Raw genomic sequence first — 27,335 nt, 5'->3', positions numbered from 1 at the left:
ACACGCCAACGGTCCAGCCCCGCCCCGCGAGTCGCACCAACGGTCAAGCCCCGCCCGCGAGACACTCCGTCAGCCAGGTCCCGCCCTTTTGGACGCTCTGAAGGTCAAGCCCCGCCCCGCAAGATGCCCAACGGCCAGACCCCGCCCCTCGGGACGCGCCAACGACCAGGCCCCGTGCTGTGTGCGTGCGCGGTCCCGCGGAGGCGTGCAGGCGCCCGCGTAGTTAGAGGCTGAGGTGGCAGCGGCAGTGCAGTCATGGAGCTGCCGCAGTTGCCGGAGCTGATGGGCCTGTCGCTGTTGCTCGGACTGCTGGCCTTGATGGCGACGGCGGCGGTAGCGCGGGGGTGGCTGCGCGCGGAGGAGGAGACGAGCAGCCGATCCGCCGGTTAGTGGGGCAGGGGCGGGTGGGGGCGACCCACGAGGACCATGATCCTGGCCTCCCACTGGTCCGACCTGCGGTTTGGGGGGGGACCCCGTGGGCCTCAGTTTCTCCTTTTGTTAAATGAGTTTCGCTTCTCGAGACGAGGTGCCGGCTCGCCGGGCTGGTCGCGCCCCTTCGGGAGGACTAGTTACAGCGTGGGTCCGGCGCTGCCACTTTCTCGGTGGCCGAGGACGAGGCGCTGTCCCGCCGAGCCCCAGCGTCTCCCCGGGGTTGCCGTGAGAGCCCCCGTAAACTCTCTCGAGCGCTTTGCTTGTTCATTATTCTAGGAAAATAGGGAAGGGTGAGGGTAGACGGGCACCATTTGTAAGTACTCCGACTCATTCCCCGACATGAGCAACGTTTATTGAAGTATATACATACTATCGCAGTAGGTGTCGGGACTTTTCCTTTAGGAAGTACACTGCCGCGTAAGAGAAGAACATCCGAAAATGTAAGTGAAAAATACACTGTAATAGGTGTCACAGAAGAGGTCAGTCCTAGCACCAGGAAACCCAAGGGTGGGAGTGGTCAGCCCTGCTTTTTCGGTGGGGAGGGGTCAAGAAAATCTTCGCTGAGAGTAGGAAACACGTGGTGTGGGGTCTTGAAGGATACACGGTCAGAGTTTGGCCAAGGAGGGAGGAAGAGTACTGCTGGCAAAGGTTACATGCATGAAGGCAAGGAGTTCTGAAACGGCATTTGGTATGCCCTTCGGGCGAGGGGAGGAGGACGCTTGCGGGACAAGGCTGGAGAGGGCGGGTCGTGGTGGTCTCTGTATAGGAGCCTCGGGAGTTTTTTTTTTTCTGTACGAATTAAGGAGCATCTGCAGTAATCTAACACACGCCCACTTTGCAACTGATCTGATTCTCAATTAGATTAGCTATTTTTTTTTTTAAGTTTATTTTGAGAGAGAGAGCGCTCCAGCAGGGGAAGAGCAGAGAGAAAGAATCCTAAGCAGGCTCCCCACTGTCGTCTCGGACCCAGACGCGGGGCCTCTGCGGGGCTCGAACTCACAAACCGTAAGATCATATGACCTGAGCTCATCTCAAGAGTTGAGTGCTCAACCGACTGTGCCACCCAGCTGCCCCTAAATTAGCTATTTTATACAAAAGTGACTGGCACCATTTCTGGCACAGGACAGGTACTCCCTCAACAGGTACTGACTACCTCTCATCCTTGAGTTCCTTCTGGGAGTCCTCTGAGCCTTTAATACTCGTCTTGGGTACTCTGCTTCTCTTTTTTGTGTATATTGTCCAATTCTCACAACTTCTCTTTAAGGAAACCAAAGCCCAGAGCAATTAAATAACTTGCCCAAGCCCAGGACCACCAGGTTTGGTTGTGCACATTATTTCCTACCTAGGGATGTGTGGCCAAGGATCTGCCCCTTGTTGGCTGTGCTGTGTACCCACTGAGCTGTTCTTGCAGAGAGGGCTCCTTTTCTAACTTGCATTGAGGTGCTATGTGGACTGACAGCAAGCAGTCTCCTCAAGAGCCCTCGTGGTAGAGCTACAATCCAAACCCAGTCTGATTCCAAAGCCCTGTTTTTACTCCCATCACTCTCTCTCCTCGAGCCCAGGGCCTATCTGGTCATCTCTTGATGCTCCCTCGATTCCTGGCCAATTATAGGCGGTCAGAAATGCTTAGTGAGCGGATGGATAGATGACACGGCCCTTCCTCACAGGCCAGAAGGCAAATGGACTTCCACTTGACAAGTCCTTGAGATCCAAGAAGCAGAAACAGCATCAGCGAGTTCACAAGGAGAAGCCACAACAACACAACTTTACTCACCGCCTCCTGGCTGCAGCACTGAAGGTACATGGGTACCCATGCTCAGCACACATATACAAAGACTCACCCCCCCACAGACTTCTCCTTTTTAGTGTTCTGTGCACACGACAGACCCTGCTGCCTCTGACCAAAATCAGTGGGGGCTGCCCCATCCTGTCCTTTCTCATCATACCCCATCAGCAGCTTGCTGTTAATCCAGGCAACAGACTCCGTCTACCCAAGGGGTCCCTGTTCATACTTCCTGCAACCCTTCCCTTAGAGCCACAGTGGGAACATATCTTGCATGGACTTTAGCAGCAATGGCAAGTACCTGGCCACCTGTGCAGATGATCGCACCGTCCGCATCTGGAGCACCAAGGACTTCCTGCAGCGGGAGCACCGCAGCATGAGAGCCAACGTGGAGCTGGACCACGCCACCCTGGTGCGCTTCAGCCCTGACTGCAGGTGCGACAAGATGGAGCCTCAGCTGTGCCTGCAGAAGCCCAGGCTTCTGTCCTTCCCATACCTGACTTGGGATGGTGAGGGGGGACCCTGGGTCTCCCTGGGGGTGGCAGAAAGAGAACTGGACAGCGTGAGCACCGCCCGGGGCTCCTTGGAGGTCTGTGCATTTTACACAGCAAGGAAGCAGAGAGGGGAAGGTGTGTTCCTACTTGGGAAGTACCAAAGCCTGGCTCCAGATTCGTCTTGGGAGCTGTCGTGGTTTTCCAAACCCTAGAGAGAAACTGAAAGAGCCAAAGCTGGGAGAGGCCTACCTTCTGAGGAGTAGTAAGAGGTTTTGAGCCAAGGGGTTAAGTTGCAGGGCCGGACTGGGGTACGAAGGAAGGCCCATGATTTTCCTCAGAGCCTAGCATAGGAACTGGCACACACAGGCCTCCATGTCCAAACAAGTGAGTGCCTTGTCTGCTACTTGTCTCTAGAGCCTTCATCGTCTGGCTGGCCAACGGAGACACCCTTCGTGTCTTCAAGATGACCAAGCGAGAGGATGGAGGCTATACCTTCACGGCCACCCCAGAGGACTTTCCCAAAAAGCACAAGGCATCCGTCATCAACATCGGCATTGCCGACACAGGTAAGAGGCTTGCAGAGGACGGAGCTTACCTAAGACTAGAGGGAACAGCCCCAGTTATTGGCCGAATGAGTTAATGCTGCCTGAGAGTTATGCTCAGCCCTACTTTTGACAAAGGGACTCTGGCTCTGGGTTCCCCTGGAGTCCTGGGAGCCACAGCAGGTCCCCAGGGGAGGCAGGTAAGACCCACAGCGTTCAGCAAAATCCTAGTCTGTGGTGACCCTTGGTCCAGGAGGGGAGCATGGATACTTGGGACAGCGAGACCTTCGTAAGTGTCTGCGTAGAGGATGACATGTGGTCAGGGCCTTGACCTTGGCTCATGTCACCCTCCTGCCCTCTCAGGGAAGTTCATCATGACTGCTTCCAGTGACACAACTATCCTCATCTGGAATCTGAAAGGTCATGTGCTGTCTACCATCAACACTAACCAGATGAACAATACCCATGCTGCTATATCCCCTTGTAGCAGGTGAGGAGGGAGGGACTTGGCATCTGGGATGGGCAGAAGGCATGGCCAGGAACAGAGCAGAGAGCCCGCTTCAGATAGTGGAAGGAGCAGACCGGATGGAATCATGCGCAGTGGGGGTACCACGTATCTTCTAGCCTGGCCATGAGGATGGACCGAGGTCATATTTTTAAAAGCACAGTGTTATTGAGGTAGAAGATGATGAACTTTCTCAGGAATGAGGTTTAGCAGGTTGGCAGAAATGAAATGCCCTCAAGATGAAGTTGTAAAGGAATCTGGTTGTGTGACAGGTTTGTGGCCTCGTGTGGCTTCACCCCGGATGTCAAAGTTTGGGAAGTCTGCTTTGGGAAGAAAGGGGACTTCCAGGAGGTTGTGCGAGCCTTTGAACTGAAGGGTCACTCGGCCACCGTCCACTTCTTCGCTTTCTCCAATGACTCCCGCAGGTGAGTGAATCCTCTCTGATGTCTTACCAGCGGCTCCCAGCCCCTGTTGGCAACCAGGGCCTTTTTTTTGCCTATCTCTGCAGCAGCTCTGAAGTGGGTAGAGTGCCCAGCCCTCAGCAGGAAGTAGACCTAGCCGTGCACTTGGCTTCCTAGCTGGAGCCCCTAATGCTGTCCCAGTGCCCTCCCCTCCAGAGTGCACTGGGGCTCGAGCCGTGATTTTCCATGCTGCAGGATGGCCTCGGTCTCCAAGGACGGGACGTGGAAACTGTGGGACACAGATGTGGAGTACAAGAAGCAGCAGGATCCCTACTTGCTGAGGACAGGCTGCTTTGAAGAGGCGAGCACCATGCCGTGCCGCCTGGCTCTCTCCCCTGACGCCCAGGTCTTGGCCTTGGCCAGTGGCAGCAGTATTCATCTCTACAACACCCGGCGGGGTGAGAAGGAGGAGTGCTTTGAGCAGGTCCATGGGGAGTGTATCACTGACTTGTCCTTTGACATCACTGGCCGGCTTCTGGCCTCCTGTGGGGACCGGGCAGTGCGGCTTTTCCATAACACCCCTGGCCATCGGGCGGTGGTAGAAGAAATGCAGGGCCTCCTGAAGCGGGCCTCCAACGAGAGCACCCGCCAGAGGCTGCAGCAGCAGCTGACCCAGGCCCAGGAGGCTCTGAGAAGCCTGGGCGCCTTGAAGAAATGACTCTGGGCGGGTGTGGCAGGAAGGATCTGGCCTGCGCCGCAGCTGCCACTTCCTCCTCCCAGGTACTCCTCAGCTGGAAGCCTCTTGAAAGGAGTATTTGGATTTTCAGTGGCGGCTCCTCTCTCCTTTTCCCCATTGAAACTCTTCTTGCCTATTTTAATCTCTCTCTTCTTGCTGGTTGTGACTCCTGGCCTTACTTGACTTCCCGGTCTAATGACCAAGGTGCTTCTCTTTCTCCTGGGCCGAAGGGATGGAATCTGTCTTCACCAGGTGCTGAGGGAAATGGACAGTTGGAGAGAGAGGACATGGCCTTTGACCTTGGGGCAACACACCCTGGTACCCAAAGGAGTTTGCAGTTGTGGAGGCAAAACCTAGGGAACCCCTGAGTACTAACCAGCAGTTTTGCAGGGGTGGGAGCCTGGGATACCCTCCAATTACAGAACTGTGGGATTGTGTCAGGGAAGGACCAGTCTTAATCCAGGCGAAGCTCCGAATTCCATCAAAATGGAATTTAGGGATTTCCTTTGGTGCCTCAGTTTTTTTTCTTGTAAAATGGAGAATAATCCTCTCTCTTGGCCTCCTTACAAAGATGTTGTTAACGTATGCACATATAAAGTCCCTAGATTTGGAAGAAAAGTGGAAAAGAGTAATAATATACGTTGTCTGTTGGCCAATCTCGTTTCTTAACTACCAGGTAAATATGGGACTCAGTACTTTGAAACTAAATGAAAAAGAAAGAAACCCGTCCCTTGGGAAGGCGAAGTTGCTGGAACTTGATTATACATTTGGCAGCTGGTTCTTTAAGTTGTGTAGAGGAATGCTAGAATTCCAAGATAGGACTCCTCTCTGCAAGGAGGTTGTATTCTATCTGAGGAGACCTCTTTTCAGTTCATCAAATATTTGAGTGCCCACTGTGGGCCCAGCACAGCACTAGCACCGGGGATGAATACGAATAGGGCGTCATCTCTGCCGTCAAGGATGGCTAGTGGGAGAGAGGTACGCGTGGGTAGTAAGTGCTTTTTGCTAGTTCATTCATAGCTATAGAAGGCTGTTGGGAAAGTCCCGGCAAGAGACAGAATTGGATCCAGACGGAGGCGGTGGGTCTGAAGTTGAAGGGATAGAGTTGGTAAGAGGTGAGGCATTTACAAGTTCAGCTTCTTGGATTTGAGAATGCTTGGGTGTGGGAGAAGGGAAATGAGGCTCTAGGACGACTTGCGTCTTGGCAAAATTTATCCATCCGAAATCCCTGTCTTGCCCTTGGTCCCTGTGATGGGGGCCTCCCCTAGACATCCCTTTGAACAAGGCACAACCTTGGAGTTCTCTCTCGTTACTCCCTTTTTTGTTAATCCTTCCGGCCCACTGGCACTATTGCCATCCACTCCATCAGAAAATTCTTTTGGTTCTACTCCAGATTATGTCCTGAATCTGCTTTTCTCCATCTTTTCTGTTAACCATCCTGGTCCTAGCCACTGGCACCTGCTGGACTACGATAATCCAGCTTTCTCGTTGGTCTCCCTGCTTCTTGCCTCGTTTACATCACTTCCCTGCATCCCACAGTGATCTTTGAAAGTGTAAACCAGATCACATTGTTCCCGAGTAAAAGCCTTCCAAAGGCTTCCTATCGCACCTGGAATAAAATCCAAGATTCTCATCATGGCCTTTAAGGTCCTGTGTAATCTGGCTTCTTCCTTCCTCTGTGAACCTCTTACCCCTCTCCCAACCACCCCAAACTTGCTGCTGTTATTTAACCAGGCCAAGTTATTTCCTGCCCCAAGTGGAACCTGTGCCCGTGCTGTTCCCTCTGCTTCGAAGCATTTTTCCTGTTGGTAACGCAGTTCTCTGTTTCAGTTACACTTCGGAGAGACCCTCCCTGGCCACCCAGTCTGAAGTAGCCCTTTCCACCAATCCTGTCACTCCTGTCACGTTAGCTCATTTTATTTCTTTTGTATGACTTTATCTGATCCGAAATGATCTCCTTTGAATATTTGTTTGCTTCAGGGGTTTCAGCTTAAATGCTTAGGATGTCGAGTAGGAAACGCAAATGCATGAATTGGGCCACAGTTGCCTGGGTGTAAGACAGTGGGAGATCCTGGGAATTGAAGTGATCTCCAGAAGACACGTGTCCTCGCGGCGGGGGGGCTGTTACTTCTTATTCGGGAATCCCACAGAAGTTGCCTGTTTCAGAGAAGCTAGAAGTTGGCGACTTATTATAAAAAGACACAAATGAAACACTGTGGACCAGACAAAACACTAATGTGGGCCAGATGCAGCCCACCAATCTCTCATTGGCAGCTTCTGGATTGTTCATTAGCCCACGGGAATGTGAGCTCCACAAGGGCAGAATCTTTGTCTATCTTGTTTGCTCGGTATCCCAAGCACAATACCGGGAACAGAGTTAAGCGCTCGGTAAATATTGAAGTCGAATTGGGGGCAGTTAACAGATATTTCTATACCCTCTGTGTGCACCCTTCTGCTCTCAATTTCCATTGCAGTTTTATGCTCCTGATAAGACTTCTGATTGATAATGCTGTGCACATGGGTCCTGGTGAATATTTGCTTTCAGAAGGTCAGAAGAATGAAGCTAAAACACTTCTTTGCATATCTGTTTGGCTCCGGCTTTACTCTCACTGTATATCCAGGAGAGAAGTGACCCGAATATGTTGAGTTACTGAAGTCAGAGGTCTTTGGTTCCAGGTTCGTCTGGGTCACTTACTGACAACCCTTGAGCAGATCACTTGGCCTGTCTGAGTTTGTTTCCTCATCTGTAAAATGGGAATAAATCCTGTGCAAAGGGCCTTGCAGGGCTGTGAGTTTCTTTTTTTTTTTTTTTTTTTTTTATTTATTTTTGGGACAGAGAGAGACAGAGCATGAACGGGGGAGGGGCAGAGAGAGAGGGAGACACAGAATCGGAAACAGGCTCCAGGCTCCGAGCCATCAGCCCAGAGCCCGACGCGGGGCTCGAACTCACGGACCGCGAGATCGTGACCTGGCTGAAGTCGGACGCTTAACCGACTGCGCCACCCAGGCGCCCCGGGCTGTGAGTTTCTAATGAGATCAGTGAAGTCCTACAAAAAAGAACACTGAGGCTTCCTGAGGACACTGCTCCTCTCACTAAACATGAGGCTGCTTCTCTCATAAGCATGGAGAAGGTATCTGGATATTAACATAGAGCAGAGGCCGCCGTGGTTTTGTTTGATCAAAAATGTGTGTGTGTGTGTGAAGGCGGTGTTAATATTTTAGTAGTACTATTTGAACTTCTGTGGGTTTGCAATTTTTCAAAATAAAAAACTGGGGAAATCTTTAAAATGCATATAGCCTATTTTTATCAGTCATCAAAAATAGAAAAAAAGTGTAAACCACAAAAGTCCACATTTAGAGATCTATGAATAGTCTTGGTCAATTTCTATCAGGGTAAGAAGGATCCTCAATATTTAAGATTGTTCTGTAGCTGGAGATGACAGGAGGCGAGTAGAAAGCAGACACTGTTGTGATGAGTCCTCAATGATAGTAGGTTATCTCAGCGTTAGAGAGACTGAACGTTGCCCCAAATTGGCCGCGTATCTAGAAACTTAATAATTTGGGGATTCTTGTGCTTCTCTACACAATTCCAGTAACAGTCTTCTTGGCGAACAAGGCTTGGTGTCATACCCAAGTTTTGAGGCTGAGGCGCACTGATGGGCACGGGTTGGTGTTTGCAGAATCAGCCACAGCAACCGAAAGCGTGATTCATACATACGACCGTAGTGTGTCTTCTGAGATTGTGAGTGCATTTCCAAGGCTTCATTTCTTCAAGCTGCCAACTCATTCCAGAATTCGGGGCAGTTGGAAAACGAACACGGTTTCCACTTGCTTTCCGTTCTGTATGCATACCTAGTTTTGAGTCTATTTGCCTTTTCTCCATCACATCAGTAGTGGCTCATGTTGAGCGCTAAGCATTTATTCCCCCATCAAACCACTCGTTTTTGCCGCAATTATTCTCCCGGTAACCGCATCTTAGTTTTTATTTGGTGAAGACGACTTCCCTGACTCTTAATCCACATGATTTGTAGGGGATAGACACAGAGTCTCTCTATGGTGGGCATATAACCAATCATCAGATCCCTGGATTTTGCCAGATCTTTGGAAAAGTGATACCTTTCATTTTCTGCAGGGATTGCTTCGTAAGTAGGACATAAGCTTATGACCATGTGCGTAGTCCTGCCCAAGAAGGAAGCTAGCACAGGAAAGCAGGGCCAAAGATGTGGAGACCATGTGCTGAGGTTGCTGGTGAGACTGCCGGATCCAGACACACCTGAGGTTTCTACTACTGGACTTGTCAGTTGTAGGAACCAACAAATCCCTTACTTACAAGTCCATTTGAATTGGGATACTCCTTGGAACCGAAAGAGCCTTAACATCAGTATTATTAGAGTGTTGAAGTAAATTGCCCGAGGCACATAATAAATGGCACACTCAGAGATGTTTCAGTTTCGGCCTATCTGGTACTAAAGTATGTGTCTTTAGTCATCAGGCGCACCCCCCCCCCCCCCCCCCGCCCGACATTTGTGAACTCAGAGGCAAGAATGCAAATGGAGACCCACATGCCAGGTCTTAATGTTTAAAAGTTGTAAATCAAGCTGAGCCCAAATCTGTTCCACCCTCCTACCTTGACATAACACACTGGAAGGCCAAGTTTGAATTTGGAGTTCTCAGAGTCCAGTCTCTGCCACAGTGTGGTGTCACAGCTGGCCATCCAGTGGTCCAGGACTTTCTTCTTCCCACCTGGTTCTTTGCCACATTGCGAGGGAACCCCAGCACATGCCTCCCAAGTCCCCTGTTGCTGCAAACCACCATCCGTTGGCCACCCAGGACTTGGGCCCTAGGGTGTGCGCCATGGGGCAGCACTGCCTTTATGAAAATGGACCTGGAGAGAGGCTCCTGTAGGCATCAGAAGCGGGCTTGGGTCACTTTGGACAGGGATTCCAAGGTCTAAGGTCTAACCTCAACTGTCGTCTGATGCGTGAAGTGAGGACACAAGCTCTGGGTGTCTACGTTTCCCTGGCCCCACAAACCTGTGCCCCGTGGGCAGGGGCACAGCAGGAGGAGGCCACGACAGGTTCCCCAGAAGGCATCCTCTTTGCCCACACCTGACGCTGTTACCCACGCTTGGTTTTTTGCCTACGGTTTCAAGTTCACCCACCTAAGCTCTCCTTAACCCATCAGAAAGGAGATGGGTTTATTGTGTGTTCCCAGGGGGTTCAGCCGAGTATGTCTCAGAGTACTTCTAGAAGTTCTGGATATGTGGAAGCAACCCTGTATATTTTCTTAACAGGTACCTGTGGCCTGATGACTGGCTCTCCAGTCTCCCCTTTAAGTTCTTCCAGGTATCCCAGAGAGCAGCTGCAGGCGGGGTACCCGTGTGGGAGCCTCTTCCACCTCGATCATTCCTCCATCACGTCCCAGGATCGAGCCAACGGGAAGGAAGCCATGTGGGGAGCTGAGCACCCCAGCTTTCTCTAATAAACCGAGAGAGCTTTTCCTCCTCCTGTTGTTGGCTGCTGTCATGGCAACCTGGGCGCTCAGCTTCTCACTCAGACGTCTCAAGCTGCTCACTGGCTGGTCACATATGCTAGCTGAGTAGGGTTTTCTGTTTTTGTAAAAATCTCAGTTAAATGTACTGAATATCCTCTCTTACCCTGCAATTCCTTTAATTTTCCTCTCTAATGGCAGCTTTCTGCCACAGATGACACAGGTTGGAGAATAGTGACTACCATTCCCACAGTACATCTTATGGTCCAGACACCATTCCAGTGGCTGTGCTGCTAACAACTCATTCCTCCCTCCCAGCAGTTCTGAGATAGGTACTGTTAGAAGTTCCAGATCACAAACGGTGAATCTATAGCATTGCCAGAGTCGCTGAGGAAACATGGCCGAGCTGGGATTCAAACCCACGGAGTCTGGGACCAGAGCTCATGTTCTGAAAGGTTCTCAAGCTGCGGCAGGTGTCAGAATCACCGGAGGCTGGGATATAACAACAAAGGCCCGGGTCCTATCCTGCTTCACCAGGCCTGGGCCTCTGCGTTCTTTATTAGCTCCCAGGTGATTCGGATACCAAAGTTTGGGAAGCACTGCACTGTGCTATCCTGCCTTCATTTGGAATGTTCTTCATACAGGACTGCCTTGCCCAGGGTGTGTCCTGTCCCTACAGGTGAGTGTTCTCTTGCTTGTGCCCAGTGGTCATCTAGGGGCCCTCTCTGGCTATCCTTTCGTTGCTTGGCACCAGAAATCCTCCAGCTGACCACACCGGCCATCACCTTAGCTGGCTCAGGAGTTTGTCTTTGGAAACTGCTTTCCTCTCATTACCTCAGACTAACTTGAGTGGCTCCTCATTGTTTTCACAACCTTCACATTCCTTCATCCCTGCCCCATGTTGTGTTGTTATTTATCTGTGTTCTGGGCCCAAGGGAGAGCCAGTCAGTTGAATAAAAGATCTTCGACCTCCCTGGAACCTTCCCCAATTGCCCCAGCGCCTCAAGATCCCTGAGTGCCCACCTGGGTGCTCGTTCTGGACACCTCCCTTCAGAAGTGGCCTTTCCAGCAGGACCCAAGGATCCCGAAGCCTTTAACCAGCCTGTGGTTTGGGGCACATCCTTTAAACTCCCAAGAACCTGGGAGGGCCAGGAACAGACGTGTCTTGTAGGTTTTTACAGCACATAATACAAGGAGAGCTTAAGGCGGAGTTCTCATCCATCCATGGGATGGCTGGCTGTCACTTCCCAGGGACTCCTCGCTCCCTCTGCTTGGCCCCAGCCTCACCCTCATCCTGACCACTTTCCCGGGGGCAGTGGGGCCTTCCCACTGCCTGCAACCAGTGCCTCGGGAGCATCGAGGAAACCAGCTGCTTTGCTGAACTTTTTGTGATACTTGAAGCTTTGAGTAGTGTCTGCTGCATGGATGTGTTTTCATAATTACAGCTGCTCCAGCAAAGTCACGTTTCAGAGAGTAAGGTCTTGGAAAAAGGTGCATAAAGTTTTGGTTCCGTGTGGTCTGTTTTCTACAACGAGTGTGCATTTCTTTTACAAAACCAGTAAGGCCATCATGTGATACATTGAAAGTATTCACAGTAAACTCTCATGACATTTTCTCATTCATTTCAGAGAAGCTCTTGTGAGGTAGCAATTATTCCCATGTTGCAGATGGAAAAACTGAGGTTTGTTGAGGTTAAATGGCAAGTAAGAATTCAACCCCGGGACGGAGTGTAGGGTTCAAGCTTGTTCTTAATGTTACCCCACACTGTCTCTGATCTTGCCATCCAGAGGCAAGTTCCTTGAGGACGGGGACTTTATAGTTTCAGGAGTCTGTCTTGCACCTCTTTCTATTCTTAGAGTACCCATGCAAGTGAGCACACAGTTGGCACTTCATATTTGTTGGCCAACACGATGAACACATAGACTTATTGCTCAACAGTTAATGAGCTCACTATGGCCTCCGCTTACCCCATCCACCATGCAACTGTGTTGCCAATGGAAAGCATTCCATTACTTGCTGGGATGACATCTTGTGAGTTCACACACTGGAGTGTGATTCTTCCAGGGACTAATGACTCCTGAGTGAGGAGATCACTAAAGCTCTAGCACCAGAAGGTCAAACCCTGGGGTTTGGAGGCTATAGCCACCCTAAGCATCTACCAGGACTTCAGTTCACCTCCATCACGTGCAGACAATTTGGTTTTTTTTTTTTTTTTTTAATTTTTTTTCAACGTTTTTTATTTATTTTTGGGACAGAGAGAGACAGAGCATGAACGGGGGAGGGTCAGAGAGAGGGAGACACAGAATCGGAAACAGGCTCCAGGCTCCGAGCCATCAGCCCAGAGCCTGACGCGGGGCTCGAACTCACGGACCGCGAGATCGTGACCTGGCTGAAGTCGGACGCTTAACCGACTGCGCCACCCAGGCGCCCCACGTGCAGACAATTTGAACTCAAGGCACAAGCTACTAGCTACCAAGAAGCCTTCACCCCCATGCAGTAAGGGTGGGGTGGGGGTAGCTGCAATCCACCAGACCCCTCATACTGCTTGCTCCCCTGCTCTAAGACTTTCTGGAATCCCTGGAACCCAGAACCATCATCTCCTACTGATTCTGGGGAATCAGCTGATGGGAGCAAGGCTGGAGGGGCTCATTCCGCATCAGTGACAAAACATCCAGAGGCCACCGTGATGTTGCAGGATTCAGCAACCCATTCCTTGCTGCTTGCTGGACAGCATGATCGCTTTTCCCTCTGTCCACTAAAAGGTCCCCCTTCTCATCTTCTATCATGTCTTTCAGATCCAGCTAATTTAGCAGATCTTAAATGAATGCCAAGTCCTCTGCCTTGGCATTTACAGGTTGCAAAACAATTTTTAGGTAGGGACATAGACATGTACACAAACTGTCCCCATGTAGCCAGTGGATTTGATGGTCCAGGCATGTTTCAGTGGTTTTGGGAGCCCAGAGGCAGGGAAAACAGCGACCATCACAACAAACCCGAAGTGAAAGAGATGTTGATGACAGGTGACGATGACTGGTCTCTGGTCCCTGAGTGCATAGTTCACCCTAACAACGTGGCCTCTGCCCTGCATACCTCATAAGCCTTTTGTGATCTGAAGCCCAGGGCAAAGGTGAATTTCTTGATGTGCCACACCCCAAGTTTGCCCACTATGGCAGAGATTGCCACATTCTTCTCTTTCTCTTGGATACAAGGTTAGGCAATTCCCAGCCTCTCTTGCAATTAGGTGATGCCGTGTGATGAGTCCTAGAATGTGCGCAGAGTGATCTGTTGAGTCTGGGACTGTCTCTAGAAACCCTCCTGTGGTTCTCCGTGTTCTCACTTCCCTTTTCTGCTCCATGGGAGCAGAGGATTCAGTGGAGACTGCCGAGCACCGAGCATGTAGATGGATGAGTCAGTAGATGGAGGGAAACTGGGCCCCTGAACAACTCTGTGGAGCAGATTCTCCCTGACCCCAGCATTATACTGTGACCACGAAAAAGAAATAAATTTGTGTTGTGTTAAAGGCATGGAATGTGCGGGCTTGTTTGTTACAACAGCTAGCCTGTCCTGATTAGTACACTTAGTACAGAATGAAGAGGGCCTTACATTTATGGAGGAAAGAAAAAGTTGAGAGGGGCTGTTTACAAGAGTTTAGGGTAGTGACAGCTTCTCATTGGCTGAGTACATCGGCTGGGCTGGGCAAAGAGAGCTGCCTTCCTGCTGGGCTATGTAAAGTAAACTTCCTCCCTTTTTTTTTTTTTTTTAAATGTTTTTATTTATTTTTGAGAGAGAGAGATAGAGCAAGTGGGAGAGAGGCAGAAAGAGAGAGGGAGACAAAGAATCTCAAGCAGGCTCCAGGCTCTGAGCTGTCAGCACAGAGCTTGATGTGGGGCTCGAACCCACGAACTGTGAGGTCATGACTTGAGCCGAAGTTGGACACCCAACTGAACTGAGCCACCTAGGCACCCCCCGCCCCGGCTCCATTTTTAATGATGTTTCCTTTATTTATTTTCACACTACGTTATTATTAAAAGACAGAGCAACCAGAATATCTCTTCAGTTACTCCTGTGATACGATTCATAATAAGAGATACATATTTCGGTCTTCAATCATGGCTCGTGGCTCACAGCTCCCATGCCCTTGTAATTTTCTAAGTGATTAGAGCAATAGGGGCAACTTTTGTTATAATATTTAGGGGTTTCTTTGTGGCTCCAGAAATACCTCCATTATTCCTTATGCCACTGCCCTGCCTGAGGGTGTGTCCTATCTCTACAGGTGAGTGGAAGTCACAACAGAGGCTGGAGAAGAAAACAGAACAGGCCCACTCGGAGAGGCAGGTGGAAAACCGGGCAGACCCAGGATCAGGAGGGTGGTAAGGAGGGCTCCTTCCCTCTTTTTTTCTTCTTTCATTCCTTCCAGACTTAGTTGCTGAGACTTCTACGGGCTGTGTGTGAAGTACACGAGATGTTTCATTCCTGTGGCTGTAGGGAAAAGGCAGGCCTGGCTGTACATGCCTAGGTTAAAATCCCAAAGAGTATTTTTGTTTGCTTATTTTTAAGGTAAGGGGAATATTTAAATAAAAATAAACAAACAAATAGATTTTATACAAAATCTATACTTATATATCTATATATCTATATCTATTGTGTGTGTATATAGTATATACATACATACATACATACACAAACAGGTTAGAGCTCACTACTCAACCTTGCATGTTCTTTCTGAACTGGGCCCCACTTTGACTTCCAAACTGGGCTATACATACGATCACCTTTTAAAAAGTACATTTGCCTCTGATATGGACGAATCTCTATGCTGTGGTAGAATAATGGCCTCCTCAAAGATGCCCACATCCTATTCCCTGGAACCTGTGAATTTGCTAGGTTACATGCTGTCTTAGTTTGGGCTGCTATAACAAAGCACCATATGCTAGGTGGCTTAAACAACAGAAATTTATTTCTTATAGTTCTGGAGGATGGGATGTCTAAGCATGATCAAGGTGCTGGCAGATTTGATGTCTGGTGAGAACATGCCTGCTGTTTTATAAATGACCATCATCTTGTATCCTCACATGGCAGAAAGTGAGCAAAGGAGCTCTCTGAGGTCCTTTTTTAAAAAAGTTTATTTATTTATTTTGAGAGAGAGAGAGGGAGGGGCAGAAAGAGAGGGAGAGAGAGAATCCCGTGCAGGCTCCGCATGGTCAGCGTGGAGCCCGATGTGGGGTTCAGTCTCATGAACCATGAAATCATGAGTTGGACACTTAACTGACTGAGCCACCCAGGTGCCCCTGAGTTCTCTTTTATAGGGTCACAAATATCATTCGTGAGGGGTCTACTCTTAGGACCTAATCACCTCCCAAAGGCCCTACCTCCCAACACCATCAGGAGAGTGGGGAGGTGGAGGACTTTAGCATAAGAATTTTTGTAGGGACACATGCCAAAGGGGAATTAAAGTAGCAGGTGGAATTACAGATTGCTAATCAACCGGCTTTAAAATAGGGAGATTATCCTGGATTATCTGGGTGGGCTCAATGTAACACAGGGATACAACATCTTTAAAAGTGGAAGAGCAAGGCAGAAGAGAAAATCAGAGAGACAGCAGCAAGGGAAGGACTCAACCTGATACTGCTGGGTTTTGAAGATAGAGGAAAGAGCCATGAACCAAGAAAAGTGGGCAGCTTCTAGAAGCTGGAAAAAGAAAGGAAACAGATTCTCCTTCAGAGCCTGTAGGAAGGAATGTACTTTAATCTTAGGCTAGGGAGATCCATGTGAGACTTCTGATTCTACAAGACAATACACTTGTGGGACTTTCACAACCCACTTATCTCAATAGACAAATCATCCAAACAGAAACAGTGGCTTTGAATGACACATTGGACCAGATGGATTTAATGGATATATTCAGAACATTCCATCCTAAAACAGCAAAATATACATTCTTTTCAAATGCACATGAAACATTCTCCAGAATAGGTAACATATGACGCCACAAAACAAGTCTCAACAAATTCAAGATCAAAGTAATTCCATGAATTTTTCCTGACCACAATACGATGAAACCAGAAATCAACTGCAAGAAAAAATCTGGAAAGAGCATAAATATATGGAGGTTAAATAATTGCTACTAAACAATAAATGGGTCAAACAAAAAAAAAAAAAGAGGAAATTTAAAAAAATACATGGAGACAAATGAAAATGAAAACATAATGGTCCAAAAATCTTTGGGATGCATCAAAAGCTATTCTAGGAGGGACGTTTATAGCAATACAGGTCTGCCTCAAGAAGCAAGAAAAATACCAACCTAACATTACACTTAAAGGAGCTATAAAAAGAAGAAGAAGAAAAAAACCCAAAACCAGTAGAAGGAAGGAAATTATAATAAAGATTATAGCAGAAATAAAATAATTAGAAATTAAAAAAAAAACACACACACACCAGAACAGATCAATGAAACTAGGAGCTGGTTCTTTGAAAAGATCCACAAAATTGTAAACCTTTAGCCAGACTCATCAAAAAAAAAAAAAAAAGAAAGAAAGAAAAGAAAAAGAAAAACAAATACAAAAAGGGAAGCAAGAGAGAGAGAGGACTCAAATAAACAAAATCAGAAATGAAAGAGGAGAAATAACAACTGAGACCATAGAAATACAAAGGATTATAAGAGAATATTATGAAAAATTATACCGGAAAATTGGACCACCTGGAAGAAATGGATAAATTTCTAGAAACATATAACCTACCAAAATTGAACGAGGAAGAAATAGAAAATTTGAACAGACCAATTACCTGCAATGAAATTGAATCACTAATCAAAAAATTCCCAACAAATAAAAGTCCAAGACCAGATGGCTACCCAGGTGAATTCTACCAAACATTTAAAGAGTTAATACCTATTCTTCTCAAAGTATTCCAAAAAATGGAAAAGGAAAGCTTCCAAAGTTATTCTGGGATGCCTACACTACCCTCATACCAAAACCAGATAAACACACTACAAAAAAGGAAAAGAAAACAGTAGGCCAATATTTCTGGTGGATATAGATGCAAAAATCCTCAACAAAACGTTAGCAAACCAAATTGAACAATACATTAAAAAAAAAATCATTCACCATGATTAAGTGGGATTTATTCCCAGAGTGCAAGGGTAGTTCAATATTTGCAAATCAACCAATGTGATACATCACAACAAGAGAAAGGATAGACACCATATGATAATTTAAATATATGCAGAAAAAGCATTTGACAAAGTATAACATCCATTTATGATAAAAGTCTTCAGCAAAGCAGGTCTAAAGGGAACATACCTCGGGGCGCCTGGGTGGCTCAGTCGGTTGAGCGGCCGACTTCAGCTCAGGTCATGATCTCGCGGTCCATGAGTTCGAGCCCCGCGTCGGGCTCTGTGCTGACTGCTCAGAGCCTGGAGCCTGTTTCAGATTCTATGTCTCCCTCTCTCTCACCCTCCCCCGTTCATGCTCTGTCTCTCTCTGTCTCAAAAATAAATAAACGTTAAAAAAAAAAAATTAAAGGGAACACCTCAACATAATAAAGGCCACATATGAAAAACCCACAGAGGACATCATACTCAATGGTGAAAACCTGAGAGCTATCCCCCTAAGATCAGGAATAAGACAGGGGTGTCCACTCTCACCACTTTCATTCAACATAGTACTGGAAGTCCTAGCCACAGCAATCAGACAAGAAAAAGAAATAAAAAGCATCCAAATGGGCAAGGAAGAAGCAAAACTTCACTGTTTGCAGATGATATGATACTATATGTAGAAAACTTGACTCCAAAAAAAAAAAAACAAAAAAAAAACAACTATTAGAACTGATTAATGAATTCAGTAAGGTCACAGGATACAAAATCAGTGTACAGAATTCCATTGCATTTCTATACACTAATAATAAAGCAATAGAAAGGGAAATTAAGAAAGCAATCCCATTTACAATTGCACTGAAAATAATCACACACATAGAAATAAACTTAACCAAGAAGGTTAAAGACCTGTATTCTGAAAATTATAAAACACTGATGAAAGAAATTGAAGATAACACACACACAAAAATGGAAAGATAGGGGCACCTGGGTGACTCAGTTAGTTAAGCGTCCGACTTTGGCTCAGGTCATGATCTTGCTGTTCATGGGTTCAGACCAGGCGTTGTCAGCTATGCTGACAGCTCAGAGCCAGAAGCCTGCTTCAAATTCTGTGTCTCCTTCTCTCTCTGCCCCTCCCCTGCTCTCTCTCTCTTTCAAAAATAAATAAACATTTAAAAAATGGAAAGATATTCCATACTCATGTATTGGAAGAACAAATATTGTTAAAATGTACATCTACCTAAAGAATTGTACAGATTTAGGGGTGCCTGGATGGCTCACTCCTTTAAGTGTCTGACTTTGGCTCAGATCATGATCTCACAGTTCACAAATTTGAGCCCTGCGTTGGTCTCTGTGCTGACAGCTCAGAGCCTGGAGCCTGCTTTGGATTCTGTGTCTCCCTCTCTCTCTGCCCTTCCCCAGCTCACACACTCTCTCTCTCTCTCAAATATAAATAAACATTAAAATTTTTTTTAAAGAAATCTACAGATTTAATGTAATTCCTATCAAAATACTGACAGCATTTTTCACAGAACTAGAATAATCGTACAATTTGTATGGTACCACAAGAGACTCCAAATAGCCAAACAATCTTGAAAAAGAAACGAAGCTGGAGGTATCACAATCCAAATTTCAAGTTATACTACAAAGCTGCCGTAATGAAAACAGTATGGTGTTGGCACAGAAATGGACACATAGATCAATGGAACAAGATAGAAAGTCCAGAAACAAACCCACAATTATATGGTCAATTAATCTTCAACAAAAGAGTCAAGAATATGCAGTGGGAAAAAGACAATCTCTTCAACAAATAGTGTTGGAAAAACTAGACAGCTACATGAAAAAGAGTGAAATTGGACCACTTTCTTACACCAAAAATAAACTCAGAATTGGGGCACCTGGGTGGCTCAGTCAGTTAAGTCTCTGACTTCGGCTCAGGTCATGATCTCACAGTTTGTGAGTTCCAGCCCTTCGTTAGGCTCTGTGCTGACAGCTCAGAGCCTGGAGCCTGCTTCAGATTCTGTGTCTTCCTCTCTCTCTGCCCCTCCCCTGCTCATACTCTGTCTCTCTCTGTCTCTCAAAATAATAAATAAACATTTAAAAAATCAAACAAAAGTAAACTCAAAATGGATTGAGACCTGAAACTATAAAAATCCTTGAAGAGAGGCATGCCTGGATGGCTCAGTTGGTTAAGCATCCGACTCTTGATTTAGGCTTGGGTCATGATCTCACGATTCATGGGTTCGAGCCCCATGTCAGGTTCTGTGCTGACAGGGTGGAGCCTGCTTGGGATTCTCTCCCTCTCTGCCCCCCAGCCCCCGCTGTGTCTCTCACACAACAAATCAATAAACTTTAAACAATTTTCCAAAAAAAAAAAAAAATCCTTGAAGAGAGCACAGGCTGTGATCTCTCTGACATAAGCTACAGCAACATTTTTCTAGGTATGTCTCCTTAGGCAAAGGAAATAGAAGCAAAGATGAACTATTGGGACTACATCAAAATAAGAAGCTTCTGCACAACAAAGGAAACAACAAAACTAAAAGACAACCTACTGAATGGGAGAAAATATTTGCAAATGACATAGAATCTGATAAAGGGTTAGTATCCAAAATGCATAAAGAACCAAGTAATCCAATTTTAAAATAGGCAGGAGACGTGAGCAGACATTTCTCCAAAGAAGACATACAGATGGCCAACATCACTCATCATCAGGGAAATGTAAGTCAAAACTACAATGAGATGTCACCTCACACCTGTCAGAATGGCTAAAATCAACAACACAAGAAACAACAGGTGTTGGCAAGGATGTGGAGAAAAAGGAACCCTTGCACATTGTTGGTGGGAATAGAAACTGGTGCAGCCATTCTGGAAAATAATACAGATGTTCCTCAAAAAATGAAAAATAGAACTACCCTGTGATCCAGTAATCACACAACTGGGTATTTACCCAAACAATACAAAAACACTAATTCAAAGCGACACATGCACCTTGATGTTTATAGCATCATTATTTACATATAGCCAAGATATGGAAGAAGCCCAAGTGTGCACTGATTGATGAATGGATAAAGAAGATGCTATATATGTATATGTATATATCATACACGTACACACATATATATATCATACATATATATATCATATATATAATGGAATATTATTCAGCTATAAAAAAGAAAGAAGTCTTGCCATTTGTAATGACATGGATGGAGCTAGAGTATAATGTTAAGCAAAATAACTCCGTCAGAGGAGGACAAATACCAAATGATTTTACTCACAGGTGGAATTTAGGAAAGCAAATGAACAAAGGGAAACGAGAGACAAACCAAGAAACAGGTTCTTAACTATGGGGGGACAAACTGCTGGTTACCAGAAGGGAGGTTGGTAGGGGATGGGTGAAGTAGATGATGGGGATTAACGAATACACTTATCATGGGGGAAAAAGAAAAGACAATACACTTACGCTATTTAAGCCAGTAAGTTTGTTGTCATTTGCCACCACTGCAACAGAAAACAAATACAATGGTATATTAGGTAAAATCAAATCAAAGTAGAATATAATGCATAGAGTGTGCTATAATTTGTGTGGAAAAACAAAGGAATATGTACTTTTGTATGTGTGTTCATAACTGTGTGGACCAGTAGCTCTCAATCTTGGCCATACTTTAGAGGGATCTGGAAAGCTTACCAAACAAGTCCCAATGTCCAGGGTGCAGACTCTCAAATCAGTATCTCTGGAGGGGGGCGTGGGGACTGGGGTGTGTGTGTGTGGAGAGTAGGCTTCAATACATGTTGAAACTTCCCAGGTGCATCCAGCTTGAGACCATGGGTGTAGACTGTCTCTGGAAGGTGAGGCAGTGAGGAACAGGGTGACCACAAGGTGACTGTAGGAAAGGGAGGGACTTGCTTTATTGTTTTAACCTTTGAACTTCACTGCATATGTTTACAAAAATGTTTTATTATAGACAGTTTCAGAGTATAATGAAAGGAGGGAGAACAGGATCACGAACCCCACGTACCCATCACCCAGCTTCAAAATTACTAACATCATTGTAACCTTTTAATTTTCCAGCAGGTGGATGTGTTATATATTAAGATAAATATAATGATGGGGCGCCTGGGTGGCGCAGTCGGTTAAGCGTCCGACTTCAGCCAGGTCACGATCTCGCGGTCCGTGAGTTCGAGCCCCGCGTCAGGCTCTGGGCTGATGGCTCAGAGCCTGGAGCCTGTTTCCGATTCTGTGTCTCCCTCTGTCTCTGCCCCTCCCCCATTCATGCTCTGTCTCTCTCTGTCCCAAAAATAAATAAAAAACGTTGGAAAAAAAAATTAAAAAAAAAAAAGATAAATATAATGAGAATAAAATACATGTACCCAAGCTGTATCACAGAACTACGGAGATTAAAACCTTGGGGACAGGGTCCAGGGATCTGCATTTTAACGTTTAACGTTTCTTGAGGCGGGGAGGGGAGGAGTAGTCATCCCAGTTGGGGGCAGCACTAGACCCTCTCTGCCTCTGTCTAGCCCTCACTGGCTGTATTCTTTTTTCTTTTCTGTTTTTTTTTTTAATGGGCTCTGGCCAGTTTTTTTTTTGTTTTTTTTTTTAGTGTCTGTTTATTTTGAGAGAGAGAGAGAGAGAGAGCTCACATGCATACACACAAGCAGGGAAGGGGCAGAGAGGGCGAGAGAAAATCCCAAGCAGGCTCTGCAGTGTCGACGCAGAGCCCGAAGTGGGGCTCAAGCCCACAAACCGCCAGGTCGTGACCTGACCAAGAGTCAGGCGCGTAACCACTGAGCCACCCAGGCGCCCTGGCCGGTTTTATTAGAGAGAAATTTTGTGTGATTGACTTTTCACCAGTCCCTTCTGGCATGCTTCTAATGATGTCAGAATCACCTGGATCAGTGATAGCCAGCGTGCAAGCCCCCGTATTTCCCACAAGCCGTGCCCAACTCAGCATTGTTGCCACCGTCGTTTTGGCCAACATGGCACAGTATTCTCTTTCAGGTTTCCTCAAGGCTGGGCAGTTGTTGGCGAGGGTGACCAGATCCACTTCGCCATGCCTGATCATTTTCAGTCAGCTCGTACCCTGGCAAGTACATTCCACTTTCCATAACAAGCTGGAGCCTAGAGCTGATTGACTCCAGCGACTTTTTCATCCCCTTTGCAGCCACCGTCTTCCTGCCTTAGGTGCGGCCGGCCCCAACCAAGAGCCGCCACCAGGATGGCCGGGAGAGAGAAAGGAGAGCGCTCCCACGGTGCGAAGCTCCTCACTGCTGGCTGTACTCTTGTTCTCACTTCCGGGCACTGCTCATTAGCAATGCATGAGGGACCCACCGCCTGTGAATATTTTAAAGTCCTTCTTGAACCTTCCATTTTTAGCCCATACAACCTCTCAAGGAATTCCAGTTCACTGTCCCAGCTTACAAAGGCATGGGGAGTCCTTCACAAGCACTCCTAGGTTTCCCTTATGCCTCAGGACTGGTTCTTGGGCCTCTGTGGCCTTGTAGGGGAGTACAGCTGCAAAGTGCCTTTCACAGAAAGACCACCCTGATCCTGGTCCTCTGTCTTCTCTCTCAACAGGGCTTTTAACACAACCCAAGATGGAGGGAAGGGAGAAGAACTCCAGCATAGTTCAGGCTCTTCCTCCTCGAGGCCTGTCTTCAAACAGGTTCTCACAGATACCAGCATGGGAGATGGGCACTCAGGGTTCTAGGCTGGAACCATGGGCATCACCAGGTTCCTCGGGCCCTGTCCTCCACTGAAGCAGCCTGGTGAGGATCTCAGCTTTCCAGAAGGTAAAATAAAAGGAGGGGGCCGACAGAGGTGAACCCAGTGCCCTGGGGGTCCGAGCAAGGGTGGGATTACATGCTTCGAGGACCACAGTGGAGGAGGTGAGTCTTGAGAGGTGGGCATTTCAAAAGGAGGGCGGTAAGCAGGTTCAGAGAGAGAGAGAGAGAGCGACCTTGCTCAGGGGAGAGGCAGTGTGAGTCATCGCACAGAGCTGGGAATGTGCGACGTCTGTGCAGGGAACGGGGAACACGTCTTGTTTAGCTGAAACTAAGTACAGGCAGAGCAGTGGCACTGGAAACTGAAAAGCATTTCTGCCTGCAAGGCACTTTGTACTTTCCCAAGTTCATCCACTCTCCCACCTCACCAGATCCTCAGTACAACCCTATGAGGTACAGAGCCGTCGTTAGCGAACTCACTTCACAGAAAAGTAAAACAAAAACTCGGACGAAACTGGGATTCAGAGTGGTTAGGTGACTATGGCAAAGCCATGACACAAGTGTGTGGCTGAGCTGGGATTCTGACCCCAGCTTCTCTCTCCTAGCATTCTTGTTTCCCTGTGACCAAGGTCATATCGGGGGGCCTGAGTAATGCCACAGTGTAAGTTTGCACTGAGGCAATGGGGAGCCACAGAAAGGATTTTAGAAGAGCCACAGTCGTCACGAGTGTGCTGGGCCGTAGGTACGTGTGCTGGTTGAGGGAGCCTGAGTGCTGCGGTGGGGCTATGTCACTCTGACAGGGAAAGTGGGGTGCTCTACAGGTCACGTGGACAGGGCAGAGAGGGAGAACATGGTGGATGGTGGGCCCTGAAGAGAGTCTGCTGGGAAAGAATGGCATTCATTCATTCATTCATTCATTCATTCATTCATTCATTCTCCATCACTCTTTAGTAAGTACATCTCCTGTCGTAAGTGTCGTGCTAGGCATTAGGGATGTAATGGTGGACTTGAGCATGGGGTCCCCACCCTCACAGGGCTGATGCTCCAGGGGATAGCAGATAATAAAGAGCAAATGAGGGGCACCTGGGTGGCTCAGTCAGCTAAGCATCTGACTTCGGTTCAGGTCATGATCTCACAGTTCATGAGTTCGAGTCCCGTGTCAGACTGTGCTGACAGCTCAGAGCCTGGAGCCTGCTTCAGATTCTGTGTCTGCCTCTCTCTCTCTGCCCCTCCCCTGCTCTCTCTCTTTCTCTTGCTCCCTCTCTCTCAAAAATGAATAAGTGTTTAAAAAGTAAATAAAGGCCAAATGAACAAGAACTTCAAATTGTGGTTAAGCATAGGATCTTTGGGAACATATGAGGGATGATGTATACCCAGTGTCCTGTGGTCCTCAGGGTGGCTTCTCTTGCCTGTCCTGGAAATCCCTGCTGCTGAGTGTAATGCAGACTGTATTCAGGGTCCTGTGGGGATTCAGGGAAGGGAGGCATCCTTCCTCCTACTCAGAGTGACCTGGGGAAGGCTTCATGGAAGAGGATGCATTGAGGTGGGGTATTCATTCAACAAATATGTAACGAGCACCTACTGAGTCCCAGGCTCTGTTTCATTTTATTTTATTATTTTTTTTAAAAAGATTTTATTTTTAAGTAATCTCTACACCCAACATGGTGCTCGAACTCATGACCCCAAGATCAAGACTCGCATGCCGTACCGACTGAGTCAGCCAAGTGCCCTCAGTCTCTTGTTTTAGATGCTACTAGGGGTAATCAGTGAACATAACAAAACAGACCATGTTGCTACCTTCACAGAACTACTGAAAGGAAGGATAGATAATAAGCAAGATAGACAAGTAAAATAGTATTTCAGGTGGTGATGCATGCTCTGGAGAAAAACCAATTGTGGAAGGGGGATACAGAGTGTGCCAGGGGGATGGATACTGCATTCTTCCACAGGTGGCTAAGAAGGGCTGCATTGAGAAGATAACATTTGAGTAAAGAACTGAAGGATGTGGGAGAATGAGACATGAAATATATATGGTATGGGTGTTTCAGGTAAAGGGACCTGCAGTGCAAAGGCCCTGAGGCAGGAACTTTGCTGGATGTTTTCAGATGAGCAAAGAAGGCCAGTGTCGTTGGAGCAGAGACAGCAAAGGGTAGAGTTATAGGAGAGGAAGTCAGAGAGTTAGTGAGAGGAGGCCTGGGGACAGATGGGGCATTGCAGGCCACCGTAGTGGCTTTTACTCTGAGAGAGGAAGTCACTGTCTTGAATGCAAGTTGCCCAAGGCAGAGGTCTGGGCTGACTCATCTCTGCATCCTCCTCAGCAGCTGGCACAGGGCTTGCACCTAAAAAATGTCGATGTGTGATTTTTTTTTTTTTTAGAAAAGGATGTCAACAGAGGGCATTTGTGTGGCCTGTGGGGAGTAGTTGGTAGGTACTCGCTTTAATCAGCCTCTTATGCAGGAAGAGTCCCAGTGGAGATGAGGTGGGGGAATGTAGGGCTAGGTGCACAAACGTGGGCAGGGAAAGGGAGCTCACTGGGTCTTCAGAGCAGGGGATGGCCTGAGGAAGGTGGCGGACTGGCAGGGGGGGCTGGAGGAGAGAGGGGCACAGAAGGCTAGAGCTGCTAGAGGGAGTAGCAGCCTTGGAGTGGAGAGAAGCAATAGGTGAGAAACGTCAGCTGGAAGACTGGCCAGGACTTGGACAAGGGTGAGAGAGAAGTTAGACATGACTGTCAGGAGTTGAGCTGTGTGTTTAGACCAGGGGGACCTCCGAACGGGATTGGGGAATGCTAGGGAGCTGGCCTCCTCCACGGCACTTGCCATGCTCTGCCTCGTTTTATGTTCTTACCGCTTTCCTTATCCTCACCTCAAGGGCAGGGAGTGTGTCTTACCCATCTTGGCATCACAGTGTCCTATATGCCATAGGGCATATAACAGGTGCTCAGGCAGCACTTATGTTGAATTATTTTGGATCATTTGGGCTTGAGAAACAGATGTGCCACCTTTCATTCCACTAGTTCTAGAATCATCCCTTCCCTTCACATGCTGCTTCAGCTCTTCCACTCCTCAGTCAGGCAGCCGTTATTCGTGGGGCTTCTCATTAGCAAGACAGCATATGCTTATCAAGCCATGATGTTAGTTGATCATGAAAGGCTGAACATAGTCAGGCTGTGTCAAGTTCAGAGTTAGCGAGGCATTTCTCTGGGGCACACAGAAGGAAGTTTCTTTAGCGGTGAGAGAAGCAGCCACTACCAACCAATCAACGCAAACGGTCACCTGCTTCCTTCATGTCTCCTGAGGCAGCTACTATAGGACCCTCCCATTAATACTGCAGGCATCAATAAATGCCTGTTGGGGGGCGGGGTAGGGAAAGCAAGGGAGCTATACTTTCAAAACTAAACATTCACCCGAACACTTACTGAACATGTTCTACAATGTCTGTGGACACAGGCCTCGGAGCAATTGCATGTACCCTATTTCCAGAGGTCAGCTTCAAGGTTTTATTTTCCCAGAAGCCTCTGGACACCCTTCCTGTAGATTAGGGCTGTTAGAGCATCTTGAACTTCCTTAAGCCTATCATTTATAAAATGACATTTGAAATGACTGCTTTCCGGTCTACGGGTTTTTCTAAACTGGAAGCTCTGAAGGCAAAACCCCAGATTTTCGTTCTCTGCATTGAGCACAGAGCCCTGTACAAGGCAGGCACCATTCAGTTAATGATTGCAGAATTAAATAAGGCAGTGATGTGGCATGCTAGGTGAAACCCGAGAATATCGGGGAAGGTTTCCCTGAGTTTGAGCTGGAGGTTAAACGAGTAAGTAGTTAATCAGGTAAAGCAATGAGAAACTTCCAAGTAGGGAACGGGTGTGTGCAAAAGTCAGAAGGCATCCTGAAGAAAGGTGTGAAATTCTGTGGTTAGAGCACCGCAGTATAACTGGAAAGCGAGGGCACTGGAGAGGTAACAGGACCCCGCACCCGTCAGGGTCAAGTGCATAAAGCATAGGTAAAGGCAGCAACCCGGGCCAGAGGACAAAGGTGCCTACATCCAAACCACTTGAGAGCCAGGGACCCCACTGGTTGCGCCTCGCACCTCGCCTTGCCAACAGCACGTGCCGCCTGGCCGCCGCGCATCCCGGCCTGCA

General features: G+C 47.5%; 1 protein-coding gene and 1 pseudogene across 5 annotated transcripts; one reads left to right on the top strand and one right to left on the bottom strand.

Moving 5' to 3' along the window:
- Positions 1-108: 108 nt before the first annotated feature.
- TBL2 (transducin beta like 2) lies at positions 109-16,542 on the top strand. 5 transcript variants are annotated; one of them, XM_058709909.1, is made up of 8 exons: positions 109-385; positions 2,100-2,230; positions 2,466-2,650; positions 3,124-3,275; positions 3,615-3,741; positions 4,029-4,181; positions 4,413-4,615; positions 10,187-10,397. In XM_058709909.1, exons 1-8 carry the CDS (start codon positions 256-258, stop codon positions 10,372-10,374), a joined length of 1,269 nt encoding a protein of 422 aa, XP_058565892.1. In that variant the 5' UTR covers positions 109-255; the 3' UTR covers positions 10,375-10,397. The 5 variants fall into 5 exon arrangements, with proteins under 5 accessions (XP_058565892.1, XP_058565893.1, XP_058565891.1 ...); XM_058709910.1 differs by lacking the exon at positions 10,187-10,397 and adding an exon at positions 14,657-16,542 and having other exon boundaries at positions 111-385; XM_058709912.1 differs by lacking the exon at positions 10,187-10,397 and adding an exon at positions 9,026-9,341 and having other exon boundaries at positions 113-385.
- Positions 16,543-22,112: 5,570 nt separating this feature from the next.
- On the bottom strand, positions 22,113-27,324 carry LOC131501581 (large ribosomal subunit protein eL30-like; annotated as a pseudogene).
- Between the last annotated feature and the right edge of the window lie 11 nt (positions 27,325-27,335).

The sequence above is a fragment of the Neofelis nebulosa genome, chromosome 18 (genome assembly GCF_028018385.1).
Source record: "Neofelis nebulosa isolate mNeoNeb1 chromosome 18, mNeoNeb1.pri, whole genome shotgun sequence".
In the NCBI taxonomy this organism is placed as follows: Eukaryota; Metazoa; Chordata; class Mammalia; order Carnivora; family Felidae; genus Neofelis; species Neofelis nebulosa.
Note: the sequence above shows the minus strand (reverse complement) of the source record. Positions and strands in the feature narration are given on the sequence as shown.

What these genes read in the sequence shown, in the direction of transcription:
- TBL2 (XM_058709908.1), top strand. Translation starts at nt 256, where the DNA reads ATGGAGCTGCCGCAGTTGCCGGAGCTGATGGGCCTGTCGCTGTTGCTC. An exon ending in GACGAGCAGCCGATCCGCCG is followed by an intron (nt 386 to 2,099) that starts GTTAGTGGGGCA and finishes CCTTCCTCACAG; the next exon opens with GCCAGAAGGCAAATGGACTT. An exon ending in TTCTCCAATGACTCCCGCAG is followed by an intron (nt 4,182 to 4,412) that starts GTGAGTGAATCC and finishes TCCATGCTGCAG; the next exon opens with GATGGCCTCGGTCTCCAAGG.